This window comes from Montipora capricornis, chromosome 10 (genome assembly GCF_036669925.1).
Source record: "Montipora capricornis isolate CH-2021 chromosome 10, ASM3666992v2, whole genome shotgun sequence".
Classification (NCBI taxonomy): domain Eukaryota; kingdom Metazoa; phylum Cnidaria; class Anthozoa; order Scleractinia; family Acroporidae; genus Montipora; species Montipora capricornis.
The window spans coordinates 49,497,722-49,514,010 of record NC_090892.1 but is presented as its reverse complement, the minus strand read 5'-3'; the positions used below and the strand labels follow the sequence as shown (position 1 = coordinate 49,514,010).

The window sequence follows — 16,289 nt, the reverse complement described above, 5'->3', positions numbered from 1 at the left end:
GTTGTTCAAAAGCCGATTAACGCTAATCCCAGATGAAAAATTAACCAAGGAGTTTATTTCTCCACTAATAAATGCTGTTCAACGTTGATATTCGGCAAAACTTTACATTAAAAGAAGTCAATGTTGAAAAACCAAAAATAAGCAAAACAACCTTTCACTAAAAAGTTGAAAACATGAAACAAAAGTTTACGCTAATCCTGGATTAAGCGGCTAAACGGCTTTCGAACAACCGGGCCCTGTTCGATACAAATTGACCCCTCAGCCTCGTTCATGTGGCAAAACCGCTGATAACTCCCATAAGGGCTATGCGGCCAGAGGGACCACCACTGAAAGGCGTTGTCTTAATTGGAAACTTTCCTGATTACTTCTTAGTCACAGTAACTGTGAATAGACCAGCTCGTGGGATTGTCGTCGAGGGTACATGGGGCGACCTTATTGTACGTGTTTCTTAGTCTAAAAAAGTTGTTAGAGTGTCGGAATACAGACTGTCAACCGAATGTCATCGCAGTGTTGTTTCCATCTGCGAAATTCCGAGCTCTATTCCTGTAAAAGTCGGATGTGTAATTTTCGTTTCTTGTTTCGCTTTCTAGTGATGATCACAACCCTGTTCTTGAAACAGTGGTTTTACCCGACGACGGATTCCACCCAGTTTATGTTTCTGCTGTGCGAAACCCCAATCTCTTCTTTATCCAGTTGAAGTCATCAGAAGAAAGGTAATTTTGTCGGGACTAATGTCTGAAGACCCGAATTATGTCTTAACGGTCGGAGGCCCTTGGTTTCGAGAGGATTCAACTAAAGATATAGAAAACACTAACAGGCAAAATATGGTCCTTATTCGCACGGCGTCCAAGTAGAGCTATGATCCTCGCAGTTTTAAACGCAATTTTAGCAATTGCGTAGAAAAGAATGAAAAAGTCAGTACTTCAACGGGATTTGAACCCGTGACCTCATGATTCATTTCATATATCATTTCGTCCGTTGATTCATTCATCACGGGAACATTTGAACCCACAAATGACCAGCTCCCAACATCAGTGGCTTCAGTTGGTTGGAGCGTCACACCGGCATCGCGAGGGCACGGGTTCAAACGCCGTTGAAGTCCTGAATTTTTCAGGCTTCTCAACGCAATTGCTAAAATTGCGTTCATAACTGAAAGGATTACATCTTTACTTGATTTCATATCCGCACTTCAATATATGATCAATTTCATTTATCATTTCGTCCGTTCAGGCAAAATATTGTTGATATCTAGCCAGGGAAGAACTTACGGTAGTGTAAATGGGTTTTTGTATGAGGATGAATTTGTTTTGATCAAAGTAAAATCGGTGAGAATGTTTGAGGATGATTACGATGATGGCGACAGCGACACAGGTGATAGACGAGGACGTACAATACAATACAACTTTATTGATTCCGTCCACTAATGGTTTTTCAGAAACTATTACAATGGGATGTATGTAAGAAACAAAATACAATATAAGTACCATAAATACCATTGTCATAAATAAAGTAATACAAACGTTTAACATCCTCAAAAACTACCGACGAATTAAAATACACATCATAAGATTCGCATTGCAGTCACCAATAGACCAATTTCGATATTTTAAAATTCAGTGCGAAACAAAAGGCATCATCTCGAGGCTCTGGGGAATAAATATAAGGATTTGTATGAGTTTATTCCCCAGAGGCTCGAGACGATGCTTTTTGTTTCGGACTGAATTTTAATATATCGAAATTGGTCTACTAGCATCATAACATAAATTGTCTTTAGACAAATGACAATACACCCACTCCTCCTTATAGTAATGCTTTTTATTTTGTTGTCATGTTCATTTCTAGTCTAGAGGAGTTGAGACAAAAGATCAACTCTGGAGTGGACAAAGTTGAATCGGAAGAATGTGAAGTATCCATTGGTTCGTTCTGTGTTGCAAAGTTTTCCGAAGATGATGTGTAAGAAATATGATTTTTATTTTTATTTTCTCAAGACAATAATAGCTTGGGTTGCTGGTGCATCTGGTGATTTTCTCTTGATTCGTTCAAGATCGGAACGTGAATTCCACAAAAAAAAAAGATCTCTGGTGAAGTGTTAAGACGAAATCCGATAGAAAATCGAGCAATTTCAATTTCTAGTGGACAAAAATCTGGTACCAGAATAATGTTAAGTATTTTACAGTCCTTTTTATTTTCTTTAAGCTAAAGATGTAAATAATTGCCTGAAATAACACCGAAAACAATTTCCCATGGGAACGAGTGAATTGAATTTGAAATTTCAGAGAAATTGTGCAAACACAGGTAAAATTTCATCATCAGTTTCATTTCACCAGTACTTTCAAGTGTTTCTTACGAAGTTCAACAGTTGTTTTTGATGTTTGGTGTTGCTTTTTATGATTATTTTTGAGAATATATTTAAAACAGTCTTACAGAAGTTTGCAATACGATGTATATAATCTTGGTACTGGAGTTTTGTCCATTTGTTGCTCAAACTTCAAGTGGATTCCGTCTTAAGAGCTCCTTTTGGCTCGAAGTGTGATGCATGGTTACGTAGCGTGAAAATGTCTGCAGGCAGATCAAACTGAGTATATTGCCTTGCACCTCCCAAACGCATCAACTAGTTGCTAATGCCTTTAAGGACGGTGCCTACTAATTTAAAGATATTTTTGCCCCGCTGTGTGATTATGCAAGAAATGTAGATCTTAACAAGTGTTATTGAAATCCAAAAAGAAACTGATTGGGGGTAACCACGCATTTTTCAAAGATAATTCATGACTGAATAATATTTGTAAAAAGCTTTAAAATACAAAGCAATGTATGGCGTTCTTCCAAAAATTGAAGCTTAATTATCTCTCAAAAATGCATGGTTACCCCCAATTTTCTTTTTGGATACCAAGAGTATACTTACTAACATCTACTTTCTCTGGATAGTTCTAAACCGCACAAAAATATCCCTGTCTTAGTAAGTATCACCGATAGGAAATCCGAGTATCTCGAGATGTGAAGAACGTATGCGCAATAACAATAGTAGGCACCGTCCTTAATTTGAGCATTATTTCGCACGCCCACATCTTCCCACCAAACATTATTCTTTGGTCTCTTTATCTTATTTGCAAAGATGAGGTGATCCATGGGACATTCGTGCAGACCGCCATTGAAAATGTCACTGTTTTTCTTTCAAAACGTAGGTGGTATCGAGGCCTTGTCATGGGAAGTAGACCTGGAAACGAGTATGATGTATTCTTTGTGGATTTTGGTGACCAGGAATGGGTGACTGGTGACAAGATAATTTCAGCTTGGAGCAGCATTCTTCAGATACCTCTGCAGGCTGTGGAGTGTTCTCTTGGCAACGTCCAAGCTAGTGGTAGGTAAATCCTTAATTCGACTTTTATCAGCCTGGGGGAGGAGGGCTAAAGACGGCGAAGTGGGTGTTTGGAATTTAACAATTAACCCCCACCGCTGTCCGGCTGTGTATTCTTCCCAGTGTTTTCCCGTACGGACCATGGTTGACAACGAAACTGGACCTGAGGGAAGATCGGCTCCGGTTGCAAAGGAACTAGAGCGATGCAGAGTTGATGTTGCTGCCCTCCGAGAGACAAGGATGGAAGGCCAGGGAATGATCCAAGAGTGCAACGACACCTACTACTGGAGTGGCAACCCGGAGGCAGGAGAGAAGCTGGAGTGCCCTTTGCAGTTGCCAATAAAATCGCGTCCAAACTGCCATCGCTCCCGACAGGCATTTTCAAGAGACTGACGAGACTCCGTGTGCCTGTTGAGAAGGAACGACGTGTGACATTCATCAATGTATATGCAGGAACAATGACGTACCCAGAAGAAGAGAAAGAATCCTTCTATCAGGACCTGGCATACGTAGTGGATAGTAAACCAAGAGCCGACAAACTTCTGGTACTAGGAGATTCAGTTCAATGCACGTGTTGGTAAAGACCATGATACATATGAAGGTGTCATAGGGAAATTTGGCAAAGGCAATAAAAACTCAAATGGCGACCTCCTGCAAGCTTTCTGCACAGAACGTGACCTGAGTATTACAAACACGTTTTTTTCAGCAACCTGATAAGAACTACTACACTTGGATGCACCCAAGGTCAAAGCATTTCCGGCCCATTTGCTGGACTATGTGGTTTACGGCAAGAAAGACCTGTCTGAAGTACTATCAACAAAGGTGAAACGTGGAGTTGAATGTTCAACGAACCACTTTATGATCCGAACACAAGTGATAATGAAAGCACAGAAAAGACCAGGTGAAGCACGGAAGAAACTGAACACAAAAAGGCTTGCGGATCCAGAGTATCAAAGCAAACTGGCCTCAGCAATTACATCTGCCCTTGACAGTGAAGATACACTAGACACGGAGAACATTGAACATCACTGGACACAGTTGAAAGAGACTGTCCACAGTACAGCACTCGAGGTGCTTGGCCACCCCGAGACAAAATCCCCTGACTGGTTCCAAAATCATAACGCAGATATTCAAGACCTTCTGCAAGAAAAACACAAGCTTCACATCGACCATCTGCGAGAAAATTCACCGCGGAGCTTGGCGACTTTCAAGGAAATCAAGGCCACAATTCGAAGAAAGATCCGAGACATGAAGGACGGCTGGTGGAACAGGAAGGCTGAAGAGCTGCAAGCCATGGCTGACAGGAGTGACACACATGGTGTCTCTTCGTAGGACTGAAGGCTATCTACCGTCTTAGAAGTAATGCCATTGCCCCAGTGAAGTCAGCAGATGGAAGCAAACTTTACACTGACCTGAAGGAAATAACAGAAAGGTGGAAAGAACACCGACCTCACCGTGTTGCCCTCGAATCATACGTCAAGGCCTTTCAATACAAAGTTCTTACCTCTATACTCTACACTAACACAAAATTGCACAAAATCGGTTTTAGACCGAATGATCTGTGCAGTTTTTGCAAGGCTCAGTCAGAAACTTTAAGCCACTTTTTTATCACTGTTCACATTCCAGACATTTCTGGACTGATTTTGAGTCTTACTGGCATTTTTTATCCAATCAACGGGTACACCTCTCTTTGGAAAATGTTTTATATGGAATAATATCGCAACAATGCCCTTTACTTAATTTACTCAATTATTTGTTATCGTTGAGAAATTGTTTTTGTGGGACTGCAGAAGAAGCCAAATTAATCCAGAAATTACTGGGTTTAAGAACAAAATTGTTCTCAAGTGCGAAATAGAAGGGAAAATTAAAAACGCGAAAGACTATTTTAAAAAGAAATGGGTGCTCATACCAACTCGATAAGCCTACTCGCCTGTTGTTTTACTGTTTGTTGTTGTTGTTGTTGTTGTTGTTGTTGTGTCTGTTTGTCTCTCTCTTTCTAGTTATTTATAATGTAAGGCGTTTTATCCTAACATAAAAATCCACCCTTGGAGGTCAACCACGATTTAGGAGCATGTGGGAAAGATACTGCAGAGGTGTCAATTGCATTGTATATATGGTGGACGCTGCTGATCATGATCAACTAGAAGCTTCAAGAAACGAGCTCCATGGACTGTTAGAGAAACCTCAGTTAGCTGGCATTCCAGTGTTAGTTCTTGGAAAAGCAATTTTTCACAAAGGCTTTCGACACGGCGGCCAGGGAGACCCTTTGGAAAGTGTTGGAAGCATATGGATGCCCAGACAGAGTGATCAATTTCATCAGACTTTCCATGATAGAATGATGGGAAAAGTGGCAATCGGAGGGGATATCAGTGAGGCGTTTGACATCAAGCATGGTGTTAAGCAAGGATGTGTCCTGGCTCCGACACTTTTCACACTTTATCTCGCAGCAGTCCTGGAAACCATGGGAAGCATGTTCAACCTTACTCGACTAAAGGCATGCACCAAAATCCGAGAAGTGTGTATTCGGGAGCTTCTGTGTGCAGATGACTCAGCATTCGTTGCCCTTGAGCCAGAAAATATGCAAGAAATTGTTGACCGTTTCTCTGCAGCCGCAACTGACTTTGGGTTGAAAATCAACGTAGCTAAGACAGAACTCCTCTACCAGCCCCCATTTGATGGGAAGACTGCTGAAGACGCTCAGCCGAGCATACTGGTCAATGGAGTGGCGCTGAAAACCATCGAATCCTTTACCTACCATGGCAGTACAGTAACTGCTACAAACTCGTTAGACCTGGAGGTGACCGAAGGATCCAAGGAAGCAGCCACGAAAGCCTATGGTGCTCTGTACAAGCGTCTCTGGTCACGCCAAGACATCCAGCTCTCAACGAAGATCAAAGTTTATAATGTTGCTGTTCTCCCATGTCTGCTGTCCTTGTTGAATGTATGACACTACCGAAAACACATCAGAAAGCTCACCAGGATCCAGATTCGACACCTCCGCCACTGCTGCATATTAAGTGGCAGAGTGAAGTGCCAGACGTAGAAGTTCTGAAGCGAGCTGGTACCGATAGCGTGGAGCCGATGAATCTGGATCAACATTGAAAGCATCAGCGAACCGTTTGACCGCCCATTCACCGCTTATGCCTTGTTCTACGCGTTTTGAAACAGAACGGTCGTTCTATCTATTTTTTTGTTAAAGAGTTGCGCTGTATACTGAGAAAAAGTTAGAATTTTAAGTCAATCACGAAACTGCCCTCCTATTATCTGCACATGTTCTTTCACTTGTTAAGTTATGCATTTGCACACCTACAGGGAATGACTGGAGTGATGCAAGTAGTGATGCATTCTGGGAAATGGTCACTGATCATCTGCTTTTCGCCAAGGTACAGCAATATTTTTTCTTGTGTTTTTGATCACTCAAAGAATTATAAAGAATCCTCCGTGCTGTTGTACTTCCAACCGAAAACTGACAAGATGTACGAACAATATTTTTTGCTGCTGCCTTAGAAATGGGAAGCCTTACACCGCTTTGACCTATGTATTAAAACGAGGCAAACTCTTCTTTTTCATTTAGGCCCCTTGTAAGTTTAAGTGAAAGCTTAATTGTCTTCCTGTGTAATTCCAAACGAAGCCATTGTTTGAGGGCTCCCAAGAAAGCTATGCACAGGCCGTTGTCACGTTATTTTAGGGCGTGTTTACCGCGCATCGGTGGCTCAGTTGGTTGAGCACCGGGCTGTTACGCGGGAGGTCGTGAGTTCAACTCCGGCCGGACCAACACTCAGGGTCTTTAAATAACTGAGGAGAAAGTGCTGCCTTTGTAATTACATCTGCAAATGGTTAGACTCTCCAGTCTTCTCGGATAAGGACGATAAGCCGGAGGTCCCGTCTCACAACCCTTCAATGTTCACAATCCTGTGTGACGTAAAAGAATCCGCACACTTGTCGTGAAGAGTAGAGCATGTAGTTCCCGGTGTTGTGGTCTGTCTTCTGTGGTGTATCATTGTTGGGAGGGTTAATACTCGGAGAGGGCCGTAAGTTAGAAAACTGTAACCGGTTGTTACGTCTCCCTCGTTAAATAAAGATATTGAATTGAATTTAATTGAATTGTTTGGGGGAAATCTTTTGTTAATCACGAGTTCAAAACTTGAAAATGGTATTCTGATAAAATTGTCGTTACATCAGAAACAAGATGATTCTTGCAAAACGGACCTTCATCCAGGCGATTTGCCATAAGTTTGAAAAACGACGGACCGATTACATCATTTTGCGTGCCATCATAGCCCCTTTAAATTTATATCTTCAAGATTTTATGCACAAATCCTAAACAAACAGAAGATAGGAAGCAGCCGACTTGGATCTAATTTCGACGAAATTTGACCATTTTGTAGCAATGATGATGATATTATGTGTATACTCAAATGCGCTCAACAACAGTGAGCAGCGAAAGAAATATTTCAAATCAAACATAACATGGTTGAAAACCCAGCTGCCTTGCGGCAACTCTAACGAGTGGTCAGAACAGTGTCAGAGCGGGACTGCAACCCAGTGGTCCCTAAGCACTGCACCACACTTCCTCGCAAAAGATCCGGCTGAATCTTTCAAATTGTCATCTACAAAATATATAGTGAGTAATTCTCATTTTATAACGCATCAATGTTTTTGTCTAACGTCATCGAATCATCATTTATTTTAGGTCAAAGCCAAGACCCCTTCTTTGATGACCGGAAGTCACCGATTCGTAATTGAACTTTACGACACCAGCACCGAACATGACGTCATTATCGGTCACGAGTTGATAGCACAAGGCCATGCGCGAACATCCCCTGAGGGAACCAAGGTCTGAACCACGAAGTCCTGCTAATCAAACGAGATCCCCAATGTCGTGGTCTTTCCTCGTAAAGAGCCAAATCATCAATGTCCAATTTTGCTAATTGTAAGCTCTCAGTGGTCCCTGGGTAGTTCCAGTCCTTTGATGGGGAAAACGGACAAAATTGTATTTTTAGGGCCTGGCTAAACTAGGAAAACATTGTTACAGAAAAATTGTTTTCCTAGGATTGCTACTCAGGTGGGTAAACTAGGAAACATTTGTATCGGAAGCAAATTGCGAATAGTCGTCGGACGAAATCTGGGACAGAGTTAACATGCAAGTAGTACGTTGGAAGATGTCTCAATTAAGACAGCGACGTTTACGTCTCGCAAGAGGAAAATAGCTGTTTTGTGTGTTGCGGTACTGTGCAGGACGAGAATGAAGAGGGAATTAGGTAAAAAAGGCTAGACAGAGAATGGATAAAGCGAAGGAAACAGAAAGGGGCTTATTTAAGTATTTTTAGAGAATTTACCGCAGAAGACTCGCCGACGATCACAAATTATATGCGAATGGATGTGGACTCCATCCGCTCACTTGTAAAGATAATATCGCCAAAACTAGCACAAAGATGAGATGAGATCGCCGATAACACCTGCTGAAAGACTCGCCTTTACCCTGAAATTTCTGGCAACGGGTGAAATGTCGCTAGGGAACACCTTCCACGAGCAGCACTGGGAACTACAGTTAATGTATCCTGGGTGGCCAAAATGGGAAACATTTGCGTCCGCGACAATGTTAGCCTGCTTGCAGGCGGTAGACGTTGTTGTCGCAACGAAACACGTATCAGACGTCATATTGGAAGAGCGTGGGATAGGTCTGGGCGGGTGACAAAACGACGGGGTGGGGAGTAAGAAGGCCCATCCCGTCGTTTTGTCCCCCGACCCAAACCTATCCGACGCTCTTCCAGTTTGGCGTCTGATACGTGTTTCGTGGCGACAACAACATCTACTGCCTGCAAGCCGGCTACGACAGTGTTTACGCAAAAATGTTTCCTAGTTTAGCCAGACCCTTAAATAAAGTATCGAAGGATCCGTTATTCCCCACAAAGGACTGGAACTTTCCATGATTTACAACGAACTAACCATAAGCAAAAAAGGCAGTTGAAGCTTACTCTATTGTACGACTCTGACCACTAAGGTGATGAAATTCGGACTACTTTACTAATCCGAACCCAACTGTGTCGCGCTAAAATGACTTCGGCTTTTGCTCGTATGCAAATAGCAACCTTCCGTTTTGATCAAGCTCATTTCAAAAGGTCGACCTAAAACCCCAAATGTACCTACTCAAAACTGGAAAATTGTACGCGTTTTGTTACTAGTAATCCCTAATTGGGAAAGGACGAAAGGCGCAGACAACTACAACCACAAAATAGAACTTGGTGACTGCATAAATTAAGAACAGGTTAGAAGTTGTAAGTTCTAAAATCATTGACTGATGTTGAGAGAGAAGATGTTAACTGAGAGTCGTTTCGAATTTTTGGTTCGGATTTGCGTACCGCGTAGATTAGAGGTGAACCTTACCTTTGGTCAATGAAAGATGATGTGCTTCATCGATCAAAACAAAACCAATATCAAATCTTTATGTGGGCTTTGTACGTGTTGTTGTCTTTTCTACAGATGTTATTCCCATATGCAACTGGTGGAAAAGAATCGTATGAGGTGGGTTCGCGGAGTGAAGTAATTTTTGTTTGTGTGTTGGGAGCCAGGTGTCACGAGCATGAACACAGGCAACATTCGCAAACTCAGAGGTCTGTTTTGACCAGTCTCAGTCTGTTCTATGGTCTCGTTTTCAGAGCCTGCATTCCTTTTGGTCAGCGTAAGAGTTGTGCGTGATTTAAGGGGGCACATACAATGTACCAACAACCTTTCATGCATGGCGACTTTCTTGATTACTTCTAGCAAGCAAAGCGCGTCGAGTATAGGGATTCCTCTCAAATAGGGAAATAAATATAAGTTAAAGTAGTCAAGAAAGTCTGTTATACGTTGTCGGTTCATTTTGCGTTGCCAGCACAGTCTCTGAGAACGAGATTGCCTGTTCACTAAGGCCTGCGTGCGTCATTAAGCTCATGTGTTAATTTCGCCTTTTAGAATCAGTTCACCCTTAGGCGGCCAGCATTAGAACTAGCCAAATTCCCAAACGTATTGACTAATTTCTAAGTAATAAGGGTTTCTACCTATTTCAGTTCCCGTATCAGAGAATACCAGATATGTGTCTTCAAGCTCATGATTGTCAGGTAAGGAAACAATCGCAGTGACGTCTTCTAACAATTTCCGTTGTTACTTGTATCATTGTAGTTAACTGTGTTCGTGTCACAGCGTTTTCACAGACCGATTTATTTTTAGATTGAATTTCCCGCGAATGAGACTCCCACAGGAGCCCGATGACCAATTACAAGAAATTAAGCTGACGTCATAGGGTCACCGAACCGAAACTGCCTTTGTTTTTTCGGGAAAAGATAGTCTAAAAATAGATCGGTCTGTAAAAATGCCGTTAAATAGGCCCAGTATGGGAGCTGTAGGCTCCGGGTCATGGTTTCCTGTTAACAGTCAATATTGTCCACACGAATGAGGCTGCGTATATTGGTTGCTTTTTGTTTGCGTCGCTAGTGAGGAGCAGGCCTAAATTTCCTTGCTTCATTCACCCTCAGGCGCAGTACTACAATTTTTTTTATAAACTTAACTCGTTAAGCTTGGATGTCTGTTTTCAGGATGCCGTGCAGAAAGTCGAAATTGTAAAGGATGTACAAACCATTGTGTTCAACAGTGAAAGGTCGGTTGCTTGATTTATTTTTTTTATTTTATTTTTTATTTTTTTTTTTCTATAAGAGGAAACTTGCAGGTCAAAACGCAATTACAACGGCTCATGGGATAATTCTCGAAAACAAGGGACGTGAATAAATATACAACAGACACAATGGGCTCCAAACGTTATCCGAAGAGATTGGTGCCAAGTAGTGCTAATCAGAAGAGATTAGCACCCAGTGGTTAGGGGCCTTGCCTTGAGATCTGGAGTTCCCGGTTTCAACACCCGTTCTGTCCACTCGTTGAATTTGTACGTGGTAGTCCCTGGTTCAACTGCTCAGATGCAGTTGTAAATATTAGCCAAATGGTTTGCCCCTGGCCAGTTGGGATTCTTAACTCTTTTTGTTTTTGTGCTGTTTTGTCGTTTAGTCGATTGTGTTTTCTTGGCCCTGAAAAACCCCCATGGGGAGTGGTCAAGCAAGTATGTATGTAAGAGAGCTGCGTTCCACGTCAAACTAATTAAATTGGAGAATGTAAACAGCCGCTTAACAAGCGCTGCGCTATATAAGTTATGTATTATTATTATTATTATTATTATTATTAACTCAAATCAAATCAATTATTGGTTTTTGTGGAGAGCGGAAAACCGGAGTACCCAGAGAAAAACCTCTCGGAGCAGAGAAGAGAACCAACAAACGCAACCCATATACGATGCCGAGTCTGGGAATCGAACCCGGGCCACGTTGGTGGGAGGGGAGTGCGAGTGCTGCCCCTGCTCCCCCAGTATCTGTAGTGTCTGAATGTTGCGGTTGACAGCAGGACCTCTTGTTAAACTGTCTGGCTTTTCCGTATACATACGACTGTAGACCCCTTCCCATAATCCTTGAATGTTCATAACCTTGTAGAGCATCAAAGAACCCACACACCATTCGCGCAGAGTAGGGCATGGAGGTCGCGATGTTGGGGTCTGTCCTTTGTAGTTTATCATGGTTGAGAGGATAAATGCTCGGAGATACTTGCTATAACAACTTACTTTACAATCCGAGAGTAAGTAAGAATATTATGTACTTATTGACTGAGTGGGAGGGCCGGACCGAAAAGTATTTGGCCTGAGGTCATGGCGTATGGACCGAGAGCAGTGAGGTCCGTGCGCCAAGACCGAGGGCCAAATAATTTCCTGTCCGGCCCGACCTAAACTCGGTCAATAAGCATTTTATCATATGCGGGCTCTTTACACTATTCATGAGCACTCAGAATATGAAGTTTGGACAAAATAAGTAACAAAAATTTGCACGGAGCAGTACGTGTTCCTAGCGGGGCCGTACGGCTTTTTCCGGCCCTGCTTGCTCTTATGTGTACGGCCCTCGTACGGGGATTTTCCCAATAGTTTTACACGCGCGCGGTGCCGCACGGGCTTATGATAAGATATGTGATACGATATGAACGCTTGGATACCAGTTTGGGATTTTGTGGCTGAAGGCAACCTGGGGCTTTCTTTTCTCGTTGGGTTGTCATTGATACCGCCCTGCTGTGTCTGCATCGGACACTCCTTAACTTTCATGGCATCATTTCCTAAGTTCATCTATTCGATTCATTCTCGATTCAGAACCAAAAAGGTGACCTCAAGTTTGCCGGTAGAGCCTTTAGTTGGCACTCACATAGTGTTCTGTTTACAGCTACAAGGATGATATATGTGCCGGTGGAGGTATCCAATCGCTTTGCCGCTTGTTGAGCTTAAACAGAGATCCTTCCGTGTTGCAGCATATTTTAATAAGTCTTGCTTCACTGTCGTTTGGAAGTGAAAGGTGAGAACCACTTTGGTTTCCGGCTTATTGTCAGTTACGCACCCTTGTTTATTATCGCAAAATAAAGCCGAATCCCAAATAAAGAAACGTAGTTTAAATAAGTAGTGGAGTCGTCGTATTTCTTCCATAGACAACGAACTGCTCGTGTGAGATGCAATTAGTGAGAAGGCGTACCTTTTTTCAAACGTTGGCTCTGTAGAACTTATATTTCAACAGAGATATCTATGATGGTGTAATTTTAATCGCTATCCTTTTGAAATTTTAAGTGCTATCTTTTCTTCCCGTGTGATGAGTGCTACACGGCCAACACATGAAAAAACGTACCCCTTCTCATTAGTTGCATGTGTTCATTACCGTGAACGAATACCCACGGCCTGCTCCCGTCTGACCCCTAAGCTCAGTCGGTACAGCAATGGTGCAATTCCCACTTAACCTACTTCTCTTTCCTTTATTTTTCTTTCTTTGTTCCTTTGTTTTGTAACTTAAGCGTTTGTGATGAAGTAAGGAAGCAAGGAGGTCTTCGAACGATTTGCTATCTCTCGGAAAAGGTATGATTAGTACGAGTAATCGGGAACATTGCACCCCTTTGTGTTTTAGGCTCCATAATTTCGTGAAACCTGAAAGATATTTCATTTCAAAATCGACACCTGTTTGCTTATAGACTTTTGTAACATCGTCAGTTTTAACGGAGGGGGGGGGGGGGGGGGGAGTGGGGAATAATAGAAAATTTATTGTTATTTTTTCCTTCCATAGCGATGCTTGAGCGTTTTTTTCTAGCAAGCAATAACGAGTCAGAGAAATGCGGGTACGCACAATGGAATGCATTTCAACTCGTGGTTTTTCAAGCACGGAGCTACAGCGGTCTTGGCTCACTACTCAGATTTTAGCCTGCGAGCAGGCTCTCCGAGGGACTGGGGTTAGCGTTAAGGTTAGCCTGCTCGCAGGCCACTCAGATTTTAGCCGTTTGCTCAAAAACGAGTCAACAGGCCGAGTTCGATGTATCAATATTCAAGCATGGCTACGAGGCTTTATGGTCAAATTTCACGGCTCAGTTCTGTTTTCTTTGTCTCGCAAGTCTCAAGGGAGATTTCTAAAACAAATGAATATTCAAATGTAACCATAAACTTTCGTAGCCATGTGTGAATATTGAAAAATCGAACGTGGCCTATTCGTTCAGATCGGTTTGTGTCGTAAGCTGCCATTTCTTTGTTTTGGGGACTTGAAGATGACTGTCGTGACATCACACGCATGAGCTCTATTCGCTGCTTTTCCCTTCTTGCTCTAGCGTGTGCACATGCAAAATTCACCGACGCATGATTTCTTACCAATTACAGTATATAAATCTAAAAAATATAAAATCTAAAAACTATCGATAAACAACTGGGTTTGTGTATGTTCCTTGTGCGTATCCTTGCGTCTCCTAGCGAAAAAAAGGCGCTATACAGTAGAGCTGCGTTATATTTCCATCAATGAAATAAGAGTTTGTTCAGAAGTTAATTTTTCTCTGACACCTTTTCTTAGTGTGAAGACAGTGCCCTCCATGAAAGGTTGGCTTGGGCATTAAAAAACCTTGCAGCTACTGACAGGTGAAGAGTCCGTTTCATTACGTTAAAACAGAAACCCATAAGGGTTGAAACGTGTAACGGCCCCTTGTGTGCTGGGAAACAAGCTTCTGAACATTCAATTTGCTAAGTACCATATTTGGAACAACAAGAGCGAGGGGTTTCCAAATATGGTACTTAGCACTGAAACATTCAGCCAATCGGTTCGCACTGAATATTCGGAAGCTGTGACCGCGCGTTACACGTTTCAACCATTATGGGTTTCTGGTTAAAACTCCTTTCAATGTTCTAGTTAAGATTTTTAAGCCCCCCTTGAAGTTTCGCTGTTATTTGCGAAGTTATCAACTTAAAAGTTAAGCCGTCCTATGGGAATCGGTCTACTCTAGATTACAGGTGAACTTGGAGAAAATTTCGACATTTCTTTCAATCATTATGTGTATGAAGCTGGTTTTAAAGCCTCTGGTCATTCTGTAGCACCTGTCCGAAACACTTTTCGTTTGTTCAACAGAAATCAGGATGAAGTCAGGAATCGCGGTGGTATCAGAGCTCTTTGTAGACTTCTAAAGAACACAACTGATGATATGGTACGTTTTGATATTCTTCCTTGATTTTTCAAGGAGTTGCCGTTGTGGGCCAAGATTGGTCCAAAGACCCTATGCAAAAATGGCTGCCTTTAAATTATTCTTTTGTTCATATTCAAAATAGCCCAACTAACCTCGTTTTTGAGACAAAAATTCTAAAGAATTTGTTATCCTGAACGAGGTTAGTTGGGCTATTTTGAATATGAACAAAAGAATAATTTAAAGGCAGCCATTTTTGCATAGGGTCTATTGGTCCGTTTGTTATTGCGCTAAGTTTTGCATCTCGCGGAGCTTCAAATCTAGCCCTAACCTGGCACCTCAAACTTTATTAATGTTCCAGTAAACTTTGAATCCTTCTCTACCATGTTGTGAAAATAAGCAATTGATTGTTTCCTCCTAGTTTTATTCTTAAACACGGTTGTGTTTGTATGAATCATTCATTGGGAACTTGCATTGCTATATTTGAGCGAAGGTGTTTTGTTGTTCACAGGTTCAAGGGACAGTTGCTTGGGCTTTGGGTGCTTTGGTCAAAGATCACACACGGTACAGAGAAATTGAAATTCTGTGTTTGTTGGCTTTCTTTTACGCGAGAAGCAAATTAGTTTTCTATCACTTTTCATACATATTATTCCTACCAAAATTGTCTACTTTTGAATATTTCTGTGCACTTCATAGTAGCTTTTCTTTCCTCGTTTAGAGCAAATTATTTTCGTCGTTTTCCAGAGTAAGGACAAGGCAAGAGAGACTAATCCGATGTGGTCATCATTTTGGAATAATTAACAATTATTCCATGAGCGCGCGTTGGATATGAGATGGTAAATAGCCAACGAGGCGCGTAGCGCCGAGTTGGCTATAACCAGTCTCATATCCAACAAGCGCGAATGGAATAATTGTTTTATTAAATTCCTTAAACTCCAAAAGTTTAGAAGTACGAAATACGAGCGAAAAAAGCGAAAATATCCTAGCGAAATCGAAAAAAGATGATGAAGATGCGATGTTGTGTAATACCTCGTGGTCAGACAGACACAGGCTCATCACAAAAACATTTCTTACCTTTTCGCGTATCTCTAAGCTTCGAAAGTGATCCAAACTTTCCACAAAAACGTTTTTCTTTTGCTTTATACCGAAAGAAATTTCGCTTTCTGGCGTAAACGTTTTTAGTTTAGCATTATCCGAGATTGAGAATTTAATAATTGGAAATATTATGTAATCAATCATAATCCGGGTTTGAGAATGTTCAAACTTGAATGCCTGCGAACTATGTTACGCCTTCCTTGTAAACAGAAAATTTCAATTTGTCTACAGTAATTGCCAAGCTGTGCAGGACTGCGGAGGCCTAAAGAGCTTATGCGAACTGACTGCTGTAACAAGTAATGAA

At 41.8% G+C, this 16,289-nt stretch overlaps 1 protein-coding gene across 3 annotated transcripts in view; it reads left to right on the top strand.

The window, feature by feature from the left end:
• LOC138019773 (uncharacterized) overlaps positions 1 to 16,289 on the top strand; it is a 56,343-nt gene that overhangs the window by 29,966 nt on the left and 10,088 nt on the right. For all 3 annotated transcript variants that reach the window (XM_068866649.1, XM_068866648.1, XM_068866650.1), the window contains 14 exons: positions 591 to 713; positions 1,843 to 1,953; positions 3,183 to 3,358; positions 6,668 to 6,738; positions 8,049 to 8,192; positions 9,839 to 9,880; positions 10,405 to 10,455; positions 10,930 to 10,991; positions 12,640 to 12,768; positions 13,256 to 13,316; positions 14,290 to 14,354; positions 14,839 to 14,914; positions 15,402 to 15,454; positions 16,217 to 16,289. The exon at positions 16,217 to 16,289 is cut by the window's right edge and continues 53 nt beyond it. In XM_068866649.1, the coding sequence (XP_068722750.1) occupies positions 591 to 713; positions 1,843 to 1,953; positions 3,183 to 3,358; positions 6,668 to 6,738; positions 8,049 to 8,192; positions 9,839 to 9,880; positions 10,405 to 10,455; positions 10,930 to 10,991; positions 12,640 to 12,768; positions 13,256 to 13,316; positions 14,290 to 14,354; positions 14,839 to 14,914; positions 15,402 to 15,454; positions 16,217 to 16,289 (1,237 nt within the window). The remainder of the gene's footprint in view (positions 1 to 590; positions 714 to 1,842; positions 1,954 to 3,182; positions 3,359 to 6,667; positions 6,739 to 8,048; positions 8,193 to 9,838; positions 9,881 to 10,404; positions 10,456 to 10,929; positions 10,992 to 12,639; positions 12,769 to 13,255; positions 13,317 to 14,289; positions 14,355 to 14,838; positions 14,915 to 15,401; positions 15,455 to 16,216) is intronic.